Consider the following 17,571-nt stretch of genomic DNA (forward strand, 5'->3'; position numbering starts at 1 on the left):
CAGTCCCCAGAGGGGGAGGAGGTTGTCCTTCATCAATGGCACGGGGGTGGGGGCAGATGACCAAGGCTTGCAGGGTCCATGTGTCTCCAAGAGACAACAATCAGATGTCCTATCCCACGTGTGCCTCTTAAAATGTAACGCTGACCCACCCAGCAGGATCCTGTTTGCTCCTGGATCCCGCAGGCCTGTGGCTGCAGTGGAAATGGTGTGACTTCGGGGCTGGTGACGAGAGTCATTGGCCTTTGCCAGGTTCTCTTGAGCCACCATGCTGTGAGGAGGCCCAGGCCACACAGAGAGGCCCCACCGCAGAAACCCGGCCTCCCCCAGGACAACAGTGCCAGCAGCACACCTCCAAATCAGAGGCTGCCGGTCCCCATGAGACTTCCTCTCTTGCAGAGGTGACGTGTGTCTCTGCTCTGAATCTGAATTGGCTGGGCCCTCCAGGACTTCCTGGGGTGGGACTCCCCTGGGGGACTCCGTGTGCCCTGAGCATCAGAGGCAGGCCGACATTGGGGTTCTGGTCTGGGTTTGGCCTGGGAACACTAAAGAGGGTTTGCAGGCCAGGAGGGTTTGTCACAGCCTGCGCTGGGCCTGAAGGGGGCTGGGGGACAGCTGGGGTCACCTAAGTCAAGTCGGAGGGGGCTCCTTGCTGGCAGCAGCTCACACCCCCCACCTGTGTGTCACCCCTGCACCTCACACTGCAGGCTGTGGCCAGTGTCCGGATAATGCTGTCCACTGTCCTCTGCCTCTCTGTCCTCTGACTGCAGGCTGACCTTGGGCTCTGAGTGTGTGGGCCTGCCCGCCTTCTTTGTTCTCACCATCTGTGTGTTCGGCTGTGCCCCCCACCCTTGCCCGCTGCCTGGCACAGATAGGCACCCACGTGGCCTCAGCCTTGCTTCTCCCAGGCAGCCTGGAGCTGAGCCACGTGTCCCTGAAGGGCACTGGTAGACACACACGTACACGTGCTTTCTCCCACATGTGTGCACACACTTACATGTGCACACATCACACACCTGTGCACACTTCACACACGTGTGCATGCCCCCCCATGCACCCCACACGCAATTGTAAACAAAAGTTAGTTTTATTTTGCTTCCTTTGTTTTGGAGGCTGTGTTTGAATTAGGGAGGGGGCTAGAGGGCAGAGAAAGGGTAGATAGGAGCACCGGAACCCCTTCCCCCAGAATGGCCAACAAAGAAGCCCTGAGCATGACCCGGCACAAGGTGAGCCAACATCTTTGTAGGACTTCCAGTATGTCCCAGGGCAAGGGGCCATACCACACCAGTGCAGAAAGCTCCAGAGGGTGTGGTCTGTCCACCCCAGGGCCTCTGTCCAGCTGTCTAGGTGGGGAACGGAGAGTGTGGTCCAGGGCTGCCCCACACTTCTCAGAGGAGGATGGGGCAGCTCCCCCTCTGGGGCCCAGCGGGGCTGGGCCCATCTGACCTTGATTTCCTCTTCTGTACAAGAAAGATCTAGGATTGTTTCCAGCTCTGCAGGAAACAGGAAGTGGGGTTGGGGTGGGGGTGTGGGGAAGGAGCCCCAGGGAGTAGGGACCCAGCACAGTGCCCCCAATTCCCCAGGCCAGGCACCCCTACGTGAGGAACATGAGCTGCTGCAGGGGAGCAGGGGAGGAGAGCCCTTGTCCTGAGGCACCAGCCAGCGAGCCAAGAGAAGCTCAGAGGAAAGGGCCAAGCACCCCCACATGTGAGGCTAGGAGTGGCCCTGGGGGCATGAGGAACAGTGCCCCAGCCTCAGTCCCATCCACATCTTCCGGGGTTAGGGATCCAAGCGGAGACCCTTGCAGGTCCTACCCTGGACAGAGCAGGGACTCAATGCAGGGAGGGGAAGGTGTTGCGTAGGTGACGCAGGCGATGCCTTCCCCCCTCCCACCCCTCTCAAGTGTGCGGGCAGCCGAGGGATGGGGGGAGAAAGAAGAGGACAGGGCATGCTCTGGGACCTGCGTGTCCAGCTCCTGGCTTTCCCCCAGAGCCCCCTACATCAGCCCTGGCCTGGAGGGAGGACAGACAACATCAAGGGCAGGCCGTCAGATCCACACGGTGGTTTTCCCCTCCCTGCTGCTGGCACTGCCCTTCTCTGAGCCCACCCTGGGCTTGGCACCCGGCCTGGCCTGGCCTCCGCCTGTGCCCGTGCCCGTGCCTCCCGACGTGGCGCTGCCGGACCCGGAGGCGGGGGCGCTGGCCCGCGGAGGCCCCCGGGCCCCCGCGGGGAGGCCGGGGCACGGCGGGCTGTCTCGGTCTCCCAGCGCGTGCCCTTCCCGCAGCGCCTGCAGTGCCAGGCTGGCCAGGTCCTGGTCGTGGGAGCGCACGCGCTCAGCTGCGCGCACCACCAGGCTGTAGTCCGGCGGGCAGGCCAGGCCGGCGGGCGCGGCGGGCAGAGTGCAGGGCGGCGGGCGCGGCGCAGGGCCCGGGGTGCCTGGAGGGGGGCGCCGGCCGCGCACCGCGTCCTGCGCGCTGCCCAGGCCCAGGTGCGCCATCTCGCAGAGGTTGAGCAGCAGGCAGAGGCAGCTGACCACATACATGACCAGCAGGAAGATGGTCTTCTCGGTGGGCCGCGACACGAAGCAGTCGACCACGTGCGGGCAGGGCTGGCGGCTGCACGGGAAGAAGGGCCGCACCTCGAAGCCGTACAGCAGGTACTGGCCCACCAGGAAGGCCACCTCGAAGGCGGCCCGCGCCACCAGCTGGGCCACGTACACACGCATCAGGCCCTCGCGCTGGATGCGCCGCCGCCCATCGTGCTGCCCGCCCGGACCCGGGGCCCCCGCCGCCTTGACCTCCCCGCCAGCGCCCTTGGCCATGCCGGTGTCCTCGGCCTCGGCCTCCTCGCCCAGGCCATCGGCCGCCCCCGACTCCTCATCCTCCTCGCCCAGGCCTAGCATGGGCTCCTCCTCGCCCAGGCCGGCGGTCTCGGGCCAGCCGGCAGTGGGCGGGGAGAGGCAAGGCGCGCGCGGCGGCTGGCGACCAGGGCGAGCGGCCGAGGCGTGCGGCGGCCGCTCCTCCTCCGAGGCGCGGGCCAGGCGGTGCACCGCGTAGCCCAGGTACATGACGGAGGGCGTGGAGATGACGACGATCTGGAAGACCCAGAAACGCACGTGGGACAGGGGCGCGAAGGCGTCGTAGCAGACGTTGTCGCAGCCTGGCTGCCTCGTGTTGCACGTGAATTTGGTCTGCTCGTCCGAGTAAATGGACTCTCCGCCCACGGCCGTGAGCACGATGCGGAAGACCACCAGCACGGTGAGCCACACCTTGCCCACGAACGTGGAGTGGTTGTGGATCTCCTCCAGCAGCCGCGTCAGGAAGCTCCAGCTCATGTTGGTCATAGGGGCGGGGGGCGGGACCTGCAGGGGCCCAGAGCCGAGCTCAACGGGGGCAGGGGTGGGAAGGAGGAGACAGGACCCGCGGACCAGGAGCAGCACTCCCCAGGGAGAGAGTCACGGGAGCACTGGGGCAGGGGGAGATCTCTAGCGCCTGGAGCCAGGGACCCTGACTGCCGGGGGCGGGGGGGGGGGGGTTGCTCACCACCTTTAGTAAAAGGGGCAGCCCTTCCAGGAGCACCGTGCCCTCCCTCGGTCCTGACCTGGCCTGGGGTATTGATATGGGAGTGGCCAGGGCCTTCGTGGGCACAGGCTGGGCAGAAGCCCTGGCTCACCACAAGACCCCTCCCCTGGTCCCCGAGGCCTGTAGTAGCGCAGCCCCCCATACCCTCCCCACCCCCAGAAACACTGGCCCCTTGCAAGCCATGGCCCTCCCCCAGCTCTGGGGACCCCACCCCAGGCCCTGAGAGCCAATAAGGAGACCAAGGCCAGCCCCACTCAGGGTCTGGGGGCTGCAGGGCCTCAACCCAGACCCATGGCCCCTGCCCCACTCAGGCAGGGTCCAGGCCACTGGAGAGGGTCTCATGTGGTCCTGTTCCCAGCACCCCAGAGCCCTCCAGGCCCCCAGCTCCTCAGTCCCCAGCCCCAGCCCCTGGAGCTCCTTGGGTCCCCAGTCTCCCCCAGCAGCACAATCCCCCCCACTTCCATTTCCCCACCCTACACTGAGCCTTTGCTTCCTCCCTCTCCACAAAGGACCCCCAGACTCCTACCTACCCCCCTCAAGGGACCCTGCTGGCCCACAGACCGCTGCCCAGCCCTCTGGGCTGCTTCCCCCTCTCGTCCTGACACCACCCACCCTGTCCTCGGCAGTCTTGTAGCCAGGACAGCCCCGCTGGGAAGCCAAGGGAGGCCAGGCATCTGTCCAGGCTGGGGACTGGTCCAGCAAGGCACACAGACATTAGGGCATCCGTGACACTTGGAGACAGCCACGGGGCCACTCATCACATCCCAGACCAGTGCTGATCCCCAGGTGGGCCTGTGCCCAGGAGAGAATGCTGCTGCCATTCATCGTCCTGTGCCTCCAGGAAGGGGAGAGGGGCTGCAGCCCCCCAGTGCCCACCCTCCCTCCTTCCTGACCAAGGCCAGTACCTGCTTCGGGGTAGTTTGGGGGCAGGAGACCCCTGAGTGCCTGCCGCTTCTGGCCTCCTCCCTCTGGGCCTGGGAAGCAGCGTGGGCAGGTGTGGCATGGAGCCTCGGAGGCAGGCGGGGGCTCCGGGGAAGCTCCTCTTTATGCAGCTGGGGCCTCTCCCCGCGGGTGGGGGCAGGAAGAGGGGGCAGCTGGGGTTCCTGGGGAAGTGACCCTTCTTCCTCACATCTGTGTGCAGTGCCCTCTCAGAGCCACACACGCACAAGCCCTCCTCAAATGCACACCCACACATGCACTCAGACGCACACATGCATGCAGCTGCACACACGAACCCACAGGCACAGAGGCACACTCGCGTGTGCACACACTAAGAATTGAATGCACAGGTGTCCTCACACCAAGACACACACACTCCTATCTGCACACATTTATACACAAACGTGTTGGTGCACACGCACACTGTAACCACACTCGGACACACGTGCACACTGACACACTGATGCATATGTGCACACACTTCTAGATACACAGACGCACATGCTCAGCCCTCCCCCCCAGGCAGGGACGCATGCCAGGGGTCCCAACACCCTCCCAGGAATGACTCCGACTCCCCATCTGCCAGGCTGGCTGCTCTCCCTGGGTTCTAACCCCAGCTGTTCCAGGATCTGTCCCTGCCCCTGACCGGACAGTCCCACCTCTGCAGGAACCCAGAGAAGGGTTGCAGGAGGGCCCCCAACTCTTTGCTTCCTCCCAAGACGGAGCCCCAGGAGAAGTGAGGAGAGGAGGAGCCCCTTGGTGCGTGGTCTAGGCATGTGTGGGAGCCCTGTTGCAGTGTTTGCTAATTCCTGGGGTGTACATGTCCCCACCACGCCCATGGCCAGCTTGAGGAGACCCCCAGACGGGGCTTTTGAGCCTAGCTCTAGCTTCTCACACCCTGCCCTGAGGTGTGAGAAGCAGTGCTCTGCACCGGGGGGCCAACCTGGGGGGTCAGAGGCCAAGAGATGAGATGTGTCAGGGATTGAGGGCAGGCCCTCAGCTGGGGCGACAATCTGGGCAGCAGGAGTCGGAGGGAGCGAGGCTCCCCTCATCTTCTCCCAGCGCAGTGGGGGAGTTGGGCTGCCTTTGGGTGGGGGGCAGGGACTCACAGGCGGCACAAGCCTCTGGCTCTTCAGACGAGGGCCAACGCCCAGTGCTGTGTGCACGCGTGTGCAGGACCCGTGTCATGCACCCAGGGACACCAGGGTCATTCCGAGGTCGGGAAGTGGCACTGACCAGCTCTGGCCTCAGTCCCGTGCAGGAGGGCCCTCCAAATCCAGCCTTCTGGCCCAAGGTGCCTCCTGACATGGGCAGGCGGATGCAGGTGGGAACACAAACTCCAGTCCTCATCCTGGACCGCTCTCTGTCCCGCACCTCTGCGCACCGTCGGCAAACCTCGGGTGTGCCTCTGGCAGGCCCTGCCTTGCTCCCCGACAGCCTAGCTCACCGGCCACATTAGGAAGCCCATTGGCCCCACTCCTGGGACTCCCAAGACTTTGCAGTATCAGCCAAGCACACCGGCCCGCCGCCAGGTAACAGCCACCCCTGGGCCAAGACCCCAGTAGTGGGGCCTTGGCTCTGCCCCCACACACCTGCACGCCTCCACGCTCACCCGCACCCCTGCCCACGTCCTTGCCCCACTCACACCTTGCACACACCCTACCCCGCGCACACCCATGCACCCAGACATGTCCACACCACGTCCGCATCCTGCGTTCATGCCCTGGCTCACCCTGCACACACCCACCCCTCCACGCCCCACCCCGACAGGACCCTGCATGCCAGGCCTGCCCCGCACACGCCCCCACACATGTCTGTGCTCACCCGCACCCCATGCCCAGCCCCTTCCCCAGCCTGCCTCATAGGCTGGGACCACAGCGCTGTCCCCTATCAGCTTTATTTGTCCCTGCCTGGGGGGTCTCATGACCTGGGAGCCATAGACCTGCCAGGGGTGGGGAGGGGCTGGAATGTCCCATGTAGTCGTGGGTTAGCGTCCGAGATCTGGGTCTGAACCCATGTTCAGCTGAACAGGACACGGATGGCTCCCCAGGGAATGTCACTCCTGTGCGTGTACATGGGTTTGTACACACGTGTATTCCCTTGCCCGGCAGCTGAAAGGGTGGAAATGCAGAAACATCCATAGCAATGAACACATGCTCCGTGGTCCCACTCTCCAGAAAGGACCCTGAGCTGTGGAGAAGCTGCTGGTGCCGTGGGGGGGGGGCAGGAAACACACCAGAGCATGGGCTTGTGCCAGAGAGCAAGGAAGCACGAGCGTACGTGTGCATGCCCACACCCACCCACCCATGTGCGGCAATGCACATAAGCATGCACGTGCATGCTCATGCACTCATGTGCACACACTCGGGGCACCCACACATGCTTTCATTGACAGGTGTGCAGACACACGCTCACCCACGCATTCACTCAGCCCACGTGCCCACACACGCACGTACCCACACAGGCGGGCACATGCACACACATGCCCACACACACACACACACACACACACACAGAGGCAGATGCACATGCATGTGTGCACACCCACACAAGCAGGCATATGCACATGCATGTGTGCACACACACACACAGGCAGGCACATGCACACACACCGGTGTGCACACACATACTTTCATGCACATGTGTGCAGACCCATGTGCCCACGCATGCACACGCACTCACTCAGCCCACGTGCCCACACACACACATGCCCACACAGGCGGGCACATGCACACACACACCCACGCAAGCAGGCACATGCATGCACGCACATGCACACACGTGCGCACACACACACACGCCCACATGCATGTACACACACGGGCGCACACAGTGAGGGACATGGCAGGGCATCACAGAAGCTCCCTGTGTCTGAAGCTGTGTCTGTTTGGGTAATGGTGGAGTCGTGCAGTATTACAGACTGGGTTATAGAGTCTGACCCAAAGTGTAAAATACGTGTGAGTCCACACTGATTGACAGACACGATTGAATAAATAAAAGTGGAAGGAAAGGGAATCCTAAACACCTTATGCAGCCTGACCACATAGCTCCCTGCTCCTCAGGACGGCACTTCCAGAGGGCCAGTGCAGCAAGGAGGGAGCGTGCAAGCTGGCAGAAGTCCCCAGCCTAGGGGCGCCTGGGTGGCTCAGTCGGCTGGGCGTCTGCCTTCGGTTTAGGTCACGATCCCCAGGTCCTGGGATCGAGCCCCGTGTCGGGCTCCCTGCTTAGCGGGGAGCCTGCTTCTCCCTTCTCCCTCTGCCTGCCGCTCTGCCTACTTGTGCTCTCTCTCTCAAATAAATGAAATCTTTAAAAAAAAAAAAAAAAAAGGTAAAGTCCCCAGCCTAGTGAGAAGCCGGCTTGGAGCACAGATCAGCTCGCGCTGACATCTGCAGAAAACCTCCCCCAGGCAATGGGAGCACCGCAGAAAAAGCTATCAGAGACTCCTCGCTCCCCAAGTACCTGACATCAACACAGCCAAGGGTGTCAACACACGTGAACTGAGGACAGGGACAGAAGAGCAGACGGGGAGACCCTGGGAGCACGCTCTGGGTATGACTCAATGCCACCTGAGACCCTGGAGGGCACGTGGAGGAGACACAGGCCAGTGGGGTCCCAGGGGGCCTGGAGATGTGAGGATCGATGCTCTGACACTCTGGGCAGCCAGCACAGAACATGGGAGAAGGAATATGAAGGAGGTGTGGGCTTTTGTTAGTGAGAAGGTAGCGATCTTGGTGCCCTGATGATGACAAGAGTGCCCTGGGGGGCTGGGGGTGGTCCTGACGTAGTTTCCTGCCCCATCTCTGGGAGCCCTCCTGTCTGGCAGGTATTTCTCTGGAGGCTGCAAACAGGGAGCAGGGACTTCGGCTGCTGACTTCCTGAGCTGCAGGCCCCAGGGAGGACCCTGACCCCAAGAGGGGTGATGGACTGACACAAGGCTGTCCAATGCTGCCAGGAAGCCAGGGTCACTGAGCTGCAGGGGTTGGTGGGGCATAGAGATGTTGGTCTGCAGGGACCTTAGCTCGGTTCAGATGACAGCTCACCCAAAGCTCGGTCAGAGCAAGTGTGGGTGGGGTCGCAGTCTGCGGGATCCACCAATAGGGTTCCAGGCTGCGTGTCAGAGTCTGGGAAGGGGCAAGTGCGGGGCTGGGGGAAGCGAGCACTTTCAGGGGGCCAGCCAGACTGCAGGAGGAGGGTGGTGGGCTCTGGCAGGCAGCAGGATGGCCCCCACATCCATGAGCGGCCTCTGCACTTGAGCTCTTCTCACCCCTGGGTCTGAACAAAGGTCCTGGCAGTGGAGGGGGTGTGCAGGGGGTGAGGGCCAGTGCCTGCCCAGCCATTTCCTTCCCATCCCTGGCCCGGCTTCCTCCCAGGAGCCCCTCCAGGGCAGGTGGAGCTTCCTCCCACTGAGGTGGGGCTGCCAGGCAGGCCCCCCCAGAACGCTCAGCTCACCACATCTGCAGAGGGACCTTCCCCCGGGAACCGCAGGGCTCCAGAACCTAGCATCTGATGCAGCCTCTTCCCCTTCCTAAGCACGCCCAACACTGGGTGGCCCTTCACCCACACATGAGCGCCTACAGACCCTTCAAGGTCAGGGCCTGATCTGCCACAGGACTCCCCGAAGGTCTCCCTGTTTGCTCCACGGTTGTTCCGTGTCCCCCCGACCCGGGCCCCTGGACCACCATCCTGGATGCCTCCGTCGGGTTCCACCTGGACCACCTGGCCCGGAGCAGAGTGTGTATTCCGGGGCTGGCCAGTCCCGAAACGGAGGAGTGGAGAGCCCCCTACAGCTCCAAGCACACCAGTATCCCACTCAGGGTGGACACTGGCTGCCCCCATGCTCCCCACTGCCTCCCCTCTCCAGCAGACCCCCCTTCACGCCCCCTCCTGCTCCGCACTCGGCCTGTAGGTTCTGCCCCAAGGAGCCCCATCCTCACAGAGTTCTGGGGCCGGCGAAATGCACATACAGAACGTGTCTGCACGCTCCCCCATCTCACCCTCGCTCACACACACACCAGCCCCCTCCCTCCAGGCCCAGGGCGTGTTGCACCCCCAGTACACGGGTACTCAGCAGAGGCAGGATGGACTGGGGAGGCTGCTGGGCCAGCACCCGGTCTCCTCTGCAGCCCTTCTCTGCTTCCAGAACGTGAGGGTTCTCCTGCCACAGGAGCCAGGGCTGGGGACGGAGTCATGGGGCTCCTGGGGCTGCCGTGGCAGGGAGCCCGGGAGCTCTGGGCGTGGGGAGAGGGCTGGGACCACGGAGTTCTTTGACCCTGCAGACCTGCCCGGGCCCTGCTACTGCCACGCAGGGTGACTCCACCCCTCCCCAAACCCTGAACTCCTGCCACCCTGCCACCGTCTCACCTCCTGGGCACCCCCTGAAGCCCACCCTGTACAGACCCCATGCCCCACACCAGTCTGGCGCCCTGCCCGGGGCTGCCCGCCCGCTCCCCACTCCTGCCTGGGCCGCCCAGACAACTCACTCACGACATCTGTGGCACACTGGGGGCCGCTCCCGGACAACAGGGGTCTGGTCTGCTCCTGGTGACCCTTGGGGCCCAGACCTGAGGACCTGGGGTCTAGCAGGCACCCACAAGCATTTATGGGAAGGAGCCCCAGGCCGGGTCAGGAGCGGTGTGCTCGGCACGCAGGTGTACCCACCCCAGTGCGTCTGCCCATGTGTGCAGAGTAGGCCTCCCCAGCCTCCCACCGGGCCTGAACTGTCGGAGGCCCAGCCTCTGGACACACTGCAGCTGCCTGGCTGGCGTGGGCTGGCCAAACCGGCACAGCCTGAGGAGCCCCAGCTGCTGGGGAAGGTCCCCGGTGCACCCCCTTCCCGTCCCTTCCGGCTCACCAGCTGGCCTGAGCAGCCCCTGGGGCCCCACCTCCCCCACCATCCATTTTGTCCCCTGAGAATGGAGGGTGGCCCAGCCAGGCCCGGTACCTGGTGTCCCCGCGTGCCTCTACTGAGCCCGAGACCCCAGGCCTACAGAGAGGGTGCGTGACGCTCGTCCCCACATGGCTGCCCACATCTGGTCCCCTGGGCAGTACCCTACCTTTTCCAGGCCAGGAAATAGGAGTCCCTGAGCCCTTCCACCTGCCAGCCGGCTGGACACTGTCCCTCCCAGGGTGTGCGCCTGGCCAAGTCCTGGGCCTGACCCAGGGCCACCTCTCACCACCAAGCACAATGAGGGGGGAGGGCCTTCAAGGGCTCCATTGTTCCCCCCAAGGCCTGGGGTCTGAATTCCCGATTGTCCCTGGGGCTGGACAGGGCCCAGAGAGGGAAGGGGCCTCCCCTACTCGCCCCCCCCCTCTGCACATCAGTCTGGCCCCGCCTCACCTGCCTTCAGGCCTGGGGATGAGGGGGGGGTGCCCCATAACCCCCTGCATCCAGACCAGGCTCCCACGTACTCTCCTTCATGCATCTGGGCTTTGGGACAATGCCCAGCCCGCCTGTCTACTTCTGCCTGGGTCCCACCACAGGAGCATGGCCTGGGCACGGACCGGGGCTGAGGATAGCAGCGTTCCCACCCTCCACAGCAGCCCAGGCTTGAGTGTCCTCCCTGGAACACAGGGACCGGAGTGGGCTCAGTGGACCAGGCGCAAGGTGGAGGACAACATTCGGCATGATGCAGGGGTTCAGCCTCCCTCCTGTCCCTCAGCCACCACAGCCCAGCACAGGGACTGTGAGGAGAGGGGGCTCCAGCAGCATGAGCTCCGGGTCCTTCTGCCCATGCACAGCCTCACGGCACCTCCACAAGGCAGTGGGAGAGGCAGCTGGTCCGGAGCAGGCCCATCTGCCCTGCCAGGGTCCCCGCCCAGCCAGCAGCCGAGGGTCTCCCCGATGTGAAGATGGGGCAAAGAGAGCCCCAGGGAAGTAGTGCACAGGGGGTCTGGGGGTGGCTGGAGTAGCAGATGCCAGGCAGGACACGCTGGCCAGTTAGGGATGGGGCTGCCAGGACTGGGGGTCCACTGTGGAGGTGTGCATGGCCTGTCCCCAACCCCCTGGCCCAGGACAGGACTCCATGGGCTCATGCACACTGTTACCCAGCAGTTCTTTATTAGGACACTGGCCCAGCTCCCATGGCAGAGGGGGGAAGGGGAGGCCAGGGTCCTCCAGCTGCAGCAGTCTGGGCACTAGCCGAGGCAAGCGGAGTCCCCACCAGGGAGGACACAGCTGGCAGTCCTTCTCAGGACTGGCTGGTCCTTCGAGCCTTCTTGATTTCCTGCCGTGGAGAGAGAAGGAGGGTCTCACCCAGGGTCCGGGGGATGGGCCACGTGGCCTGTCCCACTGAGGTTCCCCGTGTGCAAGACAGGTTTGAGTCCCACCCCCTGCGGAGCCCACCTCGGCCAGCGCCTCCTCCAGGGCCCGATAGGCCATATCCAGGTTGTCGTTGATGATGACCAAGTCAAACAGGCCCTGCTCCTTGCCTGGGGTGGGGGGACAGGGTCAGTGCAGGCTCCGGCGGTCCTCCACGGGGACCCTGCTGCTGGATGACCCGTGGTGGCTGAGGAGATGGGGGGGGGGACACCCGGCGGCCAGGGCCCACACTCACTGCTCTCCATGTCAACCCGAGCAGCGGCCAGCCGCTTGGCCAGGCTCTCCTCCGTCTCCGTGTTGCGCTGCCGCAGCCGCTGCTCCTAAGACATGCAGGAGGGTCAGCTCCTCTGGGGTCACCCTGCACACCCCCGCCCCCAGGCCCCTCCACCTCCTGCCCCTGGGCGCCCCCCGCAGCCTCACCCCGCCCCCACCAGGATGTCTAGCGAGGGCGGCTGCACCCCTGCCCCCGGCTGCCCCCTCGGCTGCGGTCCAGTGCCCTCACCAGTACTTCCAGCGAGGGCGGCTGCACAAAGATGTAGATGGGCCGCAGGTCCGTCTTCTTGATGTTACGCACGCCCTGCAGGTCCACGTCCAGCACACAGATGCGGTTCATGGCCTGCACGGCCCGCACAGCGGCTTTGCTGGAGGACAGAGGGGGCAGGGACCGCTCAGGAGGGCTTCCTGGGTCCAGCAGCCCCCCAAGGCCTCAAAGGGCCTCTGCAGGACCATCACTGCCAGTGCCCTGGGCTCCTGCCTCCCCCACTGCCCTGCACTGGGCGTGGGCCTGGCCGGGGGTGACTGCAGGAACCTACCCTAACCCCAGCATCGCCTTCACCTTCCTGGAAGCATCTGCGTGCTGGGCCCTCTGCTGGGCTGAGGGTGGCTGTGGTTAGCGGCACAAGGGCCCTGGCTGTCACTGCACACCTGCCCAACAGCCCCAGTGACCCCTCTGGGGGCCCCCTGTCCCGCCCAGCTATAGCTAGGGCCTAAAGTGGAGCAAGATGGGTCTCGTGGGGCTCTGCTTCACCCTTGCTGGGAGGCTCAGTGACAGGCTGCACAGAGGCATGCCTGGGCCCACCTGCCCGCGACACTGCTCTGCGCCTCTCAACCAGGTAGGAGGAGCTGGCAAAGACCGTCTGGACTGGGGGGCGGGGAGGGGAAGGAAGCGGAGGTCAGGGCACTCCCACACCAGCCTAGTGGCTGCAGAAAGGCAGGCTACAGTACAGCCTGGGCACCTAGGAGACCAGATTCCCCGAGTCCTTGCTGCATACCAGTCCCAAGGGGCCTGCGGTTCCCACAATGGCCTGGCCAGGTGGACACAGGTGGCCAGAAGGAGGCAACCTGGGGAGCCCCAACAGCTACCCCATCTCGATTCCTGGCACGATGGGTACCTTCCTCTAACTGCCCAGAGAACCGACACAGGACCCCTGCCTAGGTCAAGCCAATGGAGAGCCCCTGGGAGGGAGGGAAGGTGCCCAGGGTGGCCCACCTAGTCCCATACAGGTTCCCCGAGAACTCGGCGTGCTCAATGAAGTCACCCGCGGCGATGTCCTGCTGCATCACCTCCCTGGTCACGAAGTAGTAATCTGCAAGGAGGGGCCATCTGAGGCGTGCCCACAGCCAAAGCGCTAGGGCGCTTGGGGACCAGGCACAGCCAGAGCTGGCTTCCCTGTGGACCTGTCTGCCCACCGAGCAGGGAACACACGTACAGACGGTACTTTCTCACACCATCCCTGCTGTGCGAGCCGGGGAAACCACAGGATTCCCAGGGGGCGGCCACAGGGGGCCTGGAGACTGCTGGCCTCCACAGAGGAGGCTGGGGGGGAACTTCCCCGGTCCTACTGAAACCACAGAAGATGCCTGTGAAACACAGAGCACACCTGTGATGCAAGGTCAACCACACACACTCGCACAGAGAGCAGCACACGTGTCAGGAGAGATGCCCTGCGGCCACCTCAGCCATCTCTCAGAGAGCCAGCACGCTGCCTGTCACCCAAACCTGCCCTCCTTGCCACAGGCGCACACATACCAAGGGCCCAGCTCACCTTTGCCATTCTCTTCTCCAGGCCGCGGGTCCCTCGTGGTGTCTAAGAACAAGCACTTGGGATCAATGGGGGACACTCGGAGCCCCACACCCCATCCACGGCCTCACCCGCAGGTCTCGGCTCAGCCCCTGTGTGCGCGTGTGCATGTGCGTGTGAGCGTGTGGGGCTGCAGGTCAGGGTCCGCCGTGTGGGGACCGTCCCCGTGTGTGTGTGTGTGTCTGTGTGTGTGCACATGTGTGTGGGGCTGCAGGTCAGGGTCCTCCGTGTGGGGCCCGTCCCCGTGTGTGTGTGTCTGTGTGTGTGCACGTGTGTGTGGGGCTGCAGGTCAGGGTCCGCTGTGTGGGGACCGTCCCCGTTTGTGTGTGTGTGTGTGCACGTGTGTGGGCTGCAGGTCAGGGTCTGCCGTGTGGGGCCCGTCCCCGTGTGTGTGTGTGTGTGTGTGTGCACGTGTGTGGGCTGCAGGTCAGGGTCTGCCGTGTGGGGCCCGTCCCCGTGTGTGTCTGTGTGTGTGCACGTGTGTGTGGGGCTGCAGGTCAGGGTCCGCCGTGTGGGGCCCGTCCCCGTGTGTGTGTGTGTGTGTGTGTGTGCACGTGTGTGTGGGGCTGCAGGTCAGGGTCCACCGTGTGGGGCCCGTCCCCGTGTGTGTGTGTGTGTGTGTGTGTGCACGTGTGTGTGGGGCTGCAGGTCAGGGTCTGCCGTGTGGGGACTGTCCCCGTGTGTGTGTGTGTGTGTCTGTGTGTGTGCACGTGTGTGTGGGGCTGCAGGTCAGGGTCTGCCGTGTGGGGATTGTCCCCGTGTGTGTGTGTGTGTCTGTGTGTGTGCACGTGTGTGTGGGGCTGCAGGTCAGGGTCCGCCATGTGGGGACCGTCCCCGTGTGTGTGTGTGTGTGCACGTGTGTGGGCTGCAGGTCAGGGTCTGCCGTGTGGGGACCGCCGTGTGTGTGGTGTGTGTGTGTGTGCACGCGCGTGTGTGGGGCCATAGGTAAGGGTCCGCGGTGTGGGGACCATCCCGGTGTGTGTGCGCACATGTGGGTCAGCGGGTGCCCGGCCCCTCCCAGCATGGCTGAACCTCTCGTCACCCCCTCCCCAGCCAGGGCTCACGGGACACGCTGAAGCCAAAGACGCTGCCATGTTCCTGCAGGAGTCTCTTGAGCAGGGTGCTCTTCCCAGCCCCTGACGGTCCACTCAGGACAACAGGCCTTGGTCCCGACATCCCTGTGGGCGAGGGAGACAGACATCAGCGAGGCCCGAGGGACATGTCCCACCCTGTGTGGGCGGAGCTGGGGGCACTAGACTTAGAACCCAGCTCAAAGCCTGACTGTGCCCCCCGCAGGGGCGGCTAGCTGGCATCACATACAACAGGCACAAACGTGGGGCTTCCCTAGCCGTCCACTCCTGGACTTCAGCTCCTGGCACCACGTCCAAGACGGCCTACATCAAAGCAGCAGAGCGCATGGCCTATTCTCACCACTGCCATCGGGACGTGGGGGCTGACCCCACAGGACCACAGCTTCCTCACCCCTCTGATACGTGGGCCCCGGGAAGCCAGCAGCGGACAGCTTGAAGCACAGGGCTCAGACACCTGCCCCCAGGAGGAGAGGGACCTCCAGAAGACACCGGTCCTGCCAGCTTGCGCCCACCCGACCACCCTGGCACGCCCGGCACAACCCACCTCCCGGTGGTGGGATGCAGCCTCTGTGATCAGTCTGGGCTTGCTCTGGAAGTGCTGGGAGGGGTGGTAATCCCAGCCTGCTCCCCGCCCTCTGAGCACTAAATCCCTCCCCAAGGCAGCCAGCCCCGCCCACCAAGGACAGACAGAAAAGGCTGCTCCTGGCCCTGCCACCTACCCAGCCACGTGGCGTGACATGTGAGGAGGGCCAGGCATAGACCGTGGAGGCTAGGGTGCACCCCGCCACACAGGGAGACCCGGGAGGACGTGTGGGGAGCTGGAGCTGATCCCTCCAGGGCTGGCCCCTGCAGGGTTCCATCTGGGGGCCCCCAGGGGGCCGGCAGACTCCCTGGAGCTGCCCTGTGTCCCAGCCCGGGGCCACTTGCTCTCCTAATCCTCGATGTAGGCCAACACAGTAATCTGGCTAAAGCACAGCTATTCTGAGACCACCACGCCATGGGTACATGCCCTGGAAGGACTGGAAACAGGCGGCAACCCAGGAGAGGAGCTGGTCACCACGTGCTGAGTGTCACCTCCAGCAACCCCTGTGCCAGGTGACCAGTTCAAGGACACATCTTCCGACCTAGCAACAGACCCTCCGTGCTGTGCCCTGGCTTTCCCGCCCATAGGCACAGGCCCGCTGCTGCCATCCCTTGCTTGGCAGAATCACCCTGGGTCTGTCTGACTTCCTAGGTGCTGCAACAGGGATGGGGAGAGCAGAGCGGGGGTGGACGGCAGGGTGCAGGACGGCACAGAGGGGGCTGAGGTCTGTCCACAACATGCCTGGCCTTGGCCTGCATGGTGCCGAGCAGGTCTCCCTGGAACCCTGCAGGGTGTTGGTGCTGCAGGAACTCGAGTTCCTCTGGGCCCTTGGGACCCGACTTGGAGTGCCCACCTCCAGAGACAGAAGGACGAAAGGAATTCTCCATCAAGGACTGCATGAAGAGGTGCCCCTGCCCCTGGATGTCCCTGCAGGCACTTCCTGGGGGGCCAGGGGCACCCCCACATGCCCATGAGCACCTTGGAGCCCCCAACTATGAACTTCCCAGAGGTTCCTGCCCTGTGCCCCATGCCTGCGGGCAGGGCCAGATCTCTGTCAGGTCCAACACGTGGAGACGGCAAACCTACCAGAAAAGACATGTCTTCAGCAAAGGTTGCACGCCGCACACAGAAGTCCGGGGGCCCTACACCCTCACAGGGCGGGCCACACAGGTGTGACCCAGCACCTCTGGTCCAAATGCTGGTTTCCATCCCGCCCTCCGTCCTTCCTGTTCCAGGAGGATCTGTACCACAGAGCCCTGCCCTCCCAGGCCCACCACCCACCGCAGTGAGCAGCAGGTACAGGGACACACTCGGGATTGGCTGAGGGCACAAGCTCGCTTCCCGCCTGGCTCTGAGCCAATGCCTCACCCTCCCAGCCTTCTCCCACAGGCCGTCCTCCCAGGACACAGACCTCCCCAGTGCTGGGTGTCCCCCTCCCCCCGCCCTCCCTTGAGGCCTACAAGACTGATAATGTGGGGTAGGGAACACCTGCTGGCACTGATACCTTGCAGGGGTGGGGTTTGGTCATCTTGGGCCCTGCCACAGGCATGAAGTCCTTCCTCATGTGGTGCCCACAGAGCCCAAGGCTGGCTCAGCTGGACAGGCTCACACAGATCATACCAGGGCAGCCTGGTCTTGTGTCCAGTGGCCATGGTGGCATGTCCTGACCAAACCCACCTTTGACAGGAGCACACCCAACATGGGCTGGAGCTCCAGGCCTCCAAGCTCCGGCAATGCGCAGCTGTGCCCTCTCCTAAAACACAACACCCAAGTGGAACTGGGCCAAAGACACTGGTCGTGTCTGTCCCCCAAACAGGCCATGTGGGGGACACGTCCTAGCTACGCAACCTTTTGGGAACAAAGGAGCCGACATCTTCTCACTTCCTCTCCCCAGTGGTGCAAGGCCCATCCTTCCTTGAGAGGAAGCCAGGCCCTCTGAAACTGTGGACAACTCCAGGGCGGGGGGGGGGGGGGCAGGGGC

The 17,571-nt window shown here is 64.1% G+C and overlaps 2 protein-coding genes across 3 annotated transcripts in view; both read right to left on the reverse strand.

Annotated features, from left to right (window-relative positions):
* Positions 1-1,078: 1,078 nt before the first annotated feature.
* On the reverse strand, positions 1,079-4,580 carry GJC2 (gap junction protein gamma 2). Its single transcript, XM_040621951.1, has 2 exons — positions 4,484-4,580; positions 1,079-3,358 (listed from the first exon to the last, which is right to left on the reverse strand). Exon 2 carries the CDS (start codon positions 3,338-3,340, stop codon positions 2,045-2,047), a length of 1,296 nt encoding a protein of 431 aa, XP_040477885.1. The 5' UTR covers positions 3,341-3,358; positions 4,484-4,580; the 3' UTR covers positions 1,079-2,044.
* Positions 4,581-11,552: 6,972 nt separating this feature from the next.
* The window catches only part of GUK1 (guanylate kinase 1), a 7,852-nt gene continuing 1,833 nt past the window's right edge, over positions 11,553-17,571 (reverse strand). For both annotated transcript variants that reach the window (XM_040622749.1, XM_040622750.1), the window contains exons 2-8: positions 14,981-15,094; positions 13,881-13,922; positions 13,325-13,421; positions 12,338-12,476; positions 12,071-12,155; positions 11,860-11,945; positions 11,553-11,740 (exon numbers count right to left, since the gene is read on the reverse strand). In XM_040622749.1, coding sequence (XP_040478683.1) covers positions 11,705-11,740; positions 11,860-11,945; positions 12,071-12,155; positions 12,338-12,476; positions 13,325-13,421; positions 13,881-13,922; positions 14,981-15,094 — 599 coding nt within the window. In that variant the 3' untranslated portion in view covers positions 11,553-11,704. The remainder of the gene's footprint in view (positions 11,741-11,859; positions 11,946-12,070; positions 12,156-12,337; positions 12,477-13,324; positions 13,422-13,880; positions 13,923-14,980; positions 15,095-17,571) is intronic.

The sequence above is a fragment of the Ursus maritimus genome, unplaced genomic scaffold (assembly GCF_017311325.1).
Source record: "Ursus maritimus isolate PB19 unplaced genomic scaffold, ASM1731132v1 scaffold_5, whole genome shotgun sequence".
Lineage (NCBI taxonomy): Eukaryota > Metazoa > Chordata > Mammalia > Carnivora > Ursidae > Ursus > Ursus maritimus.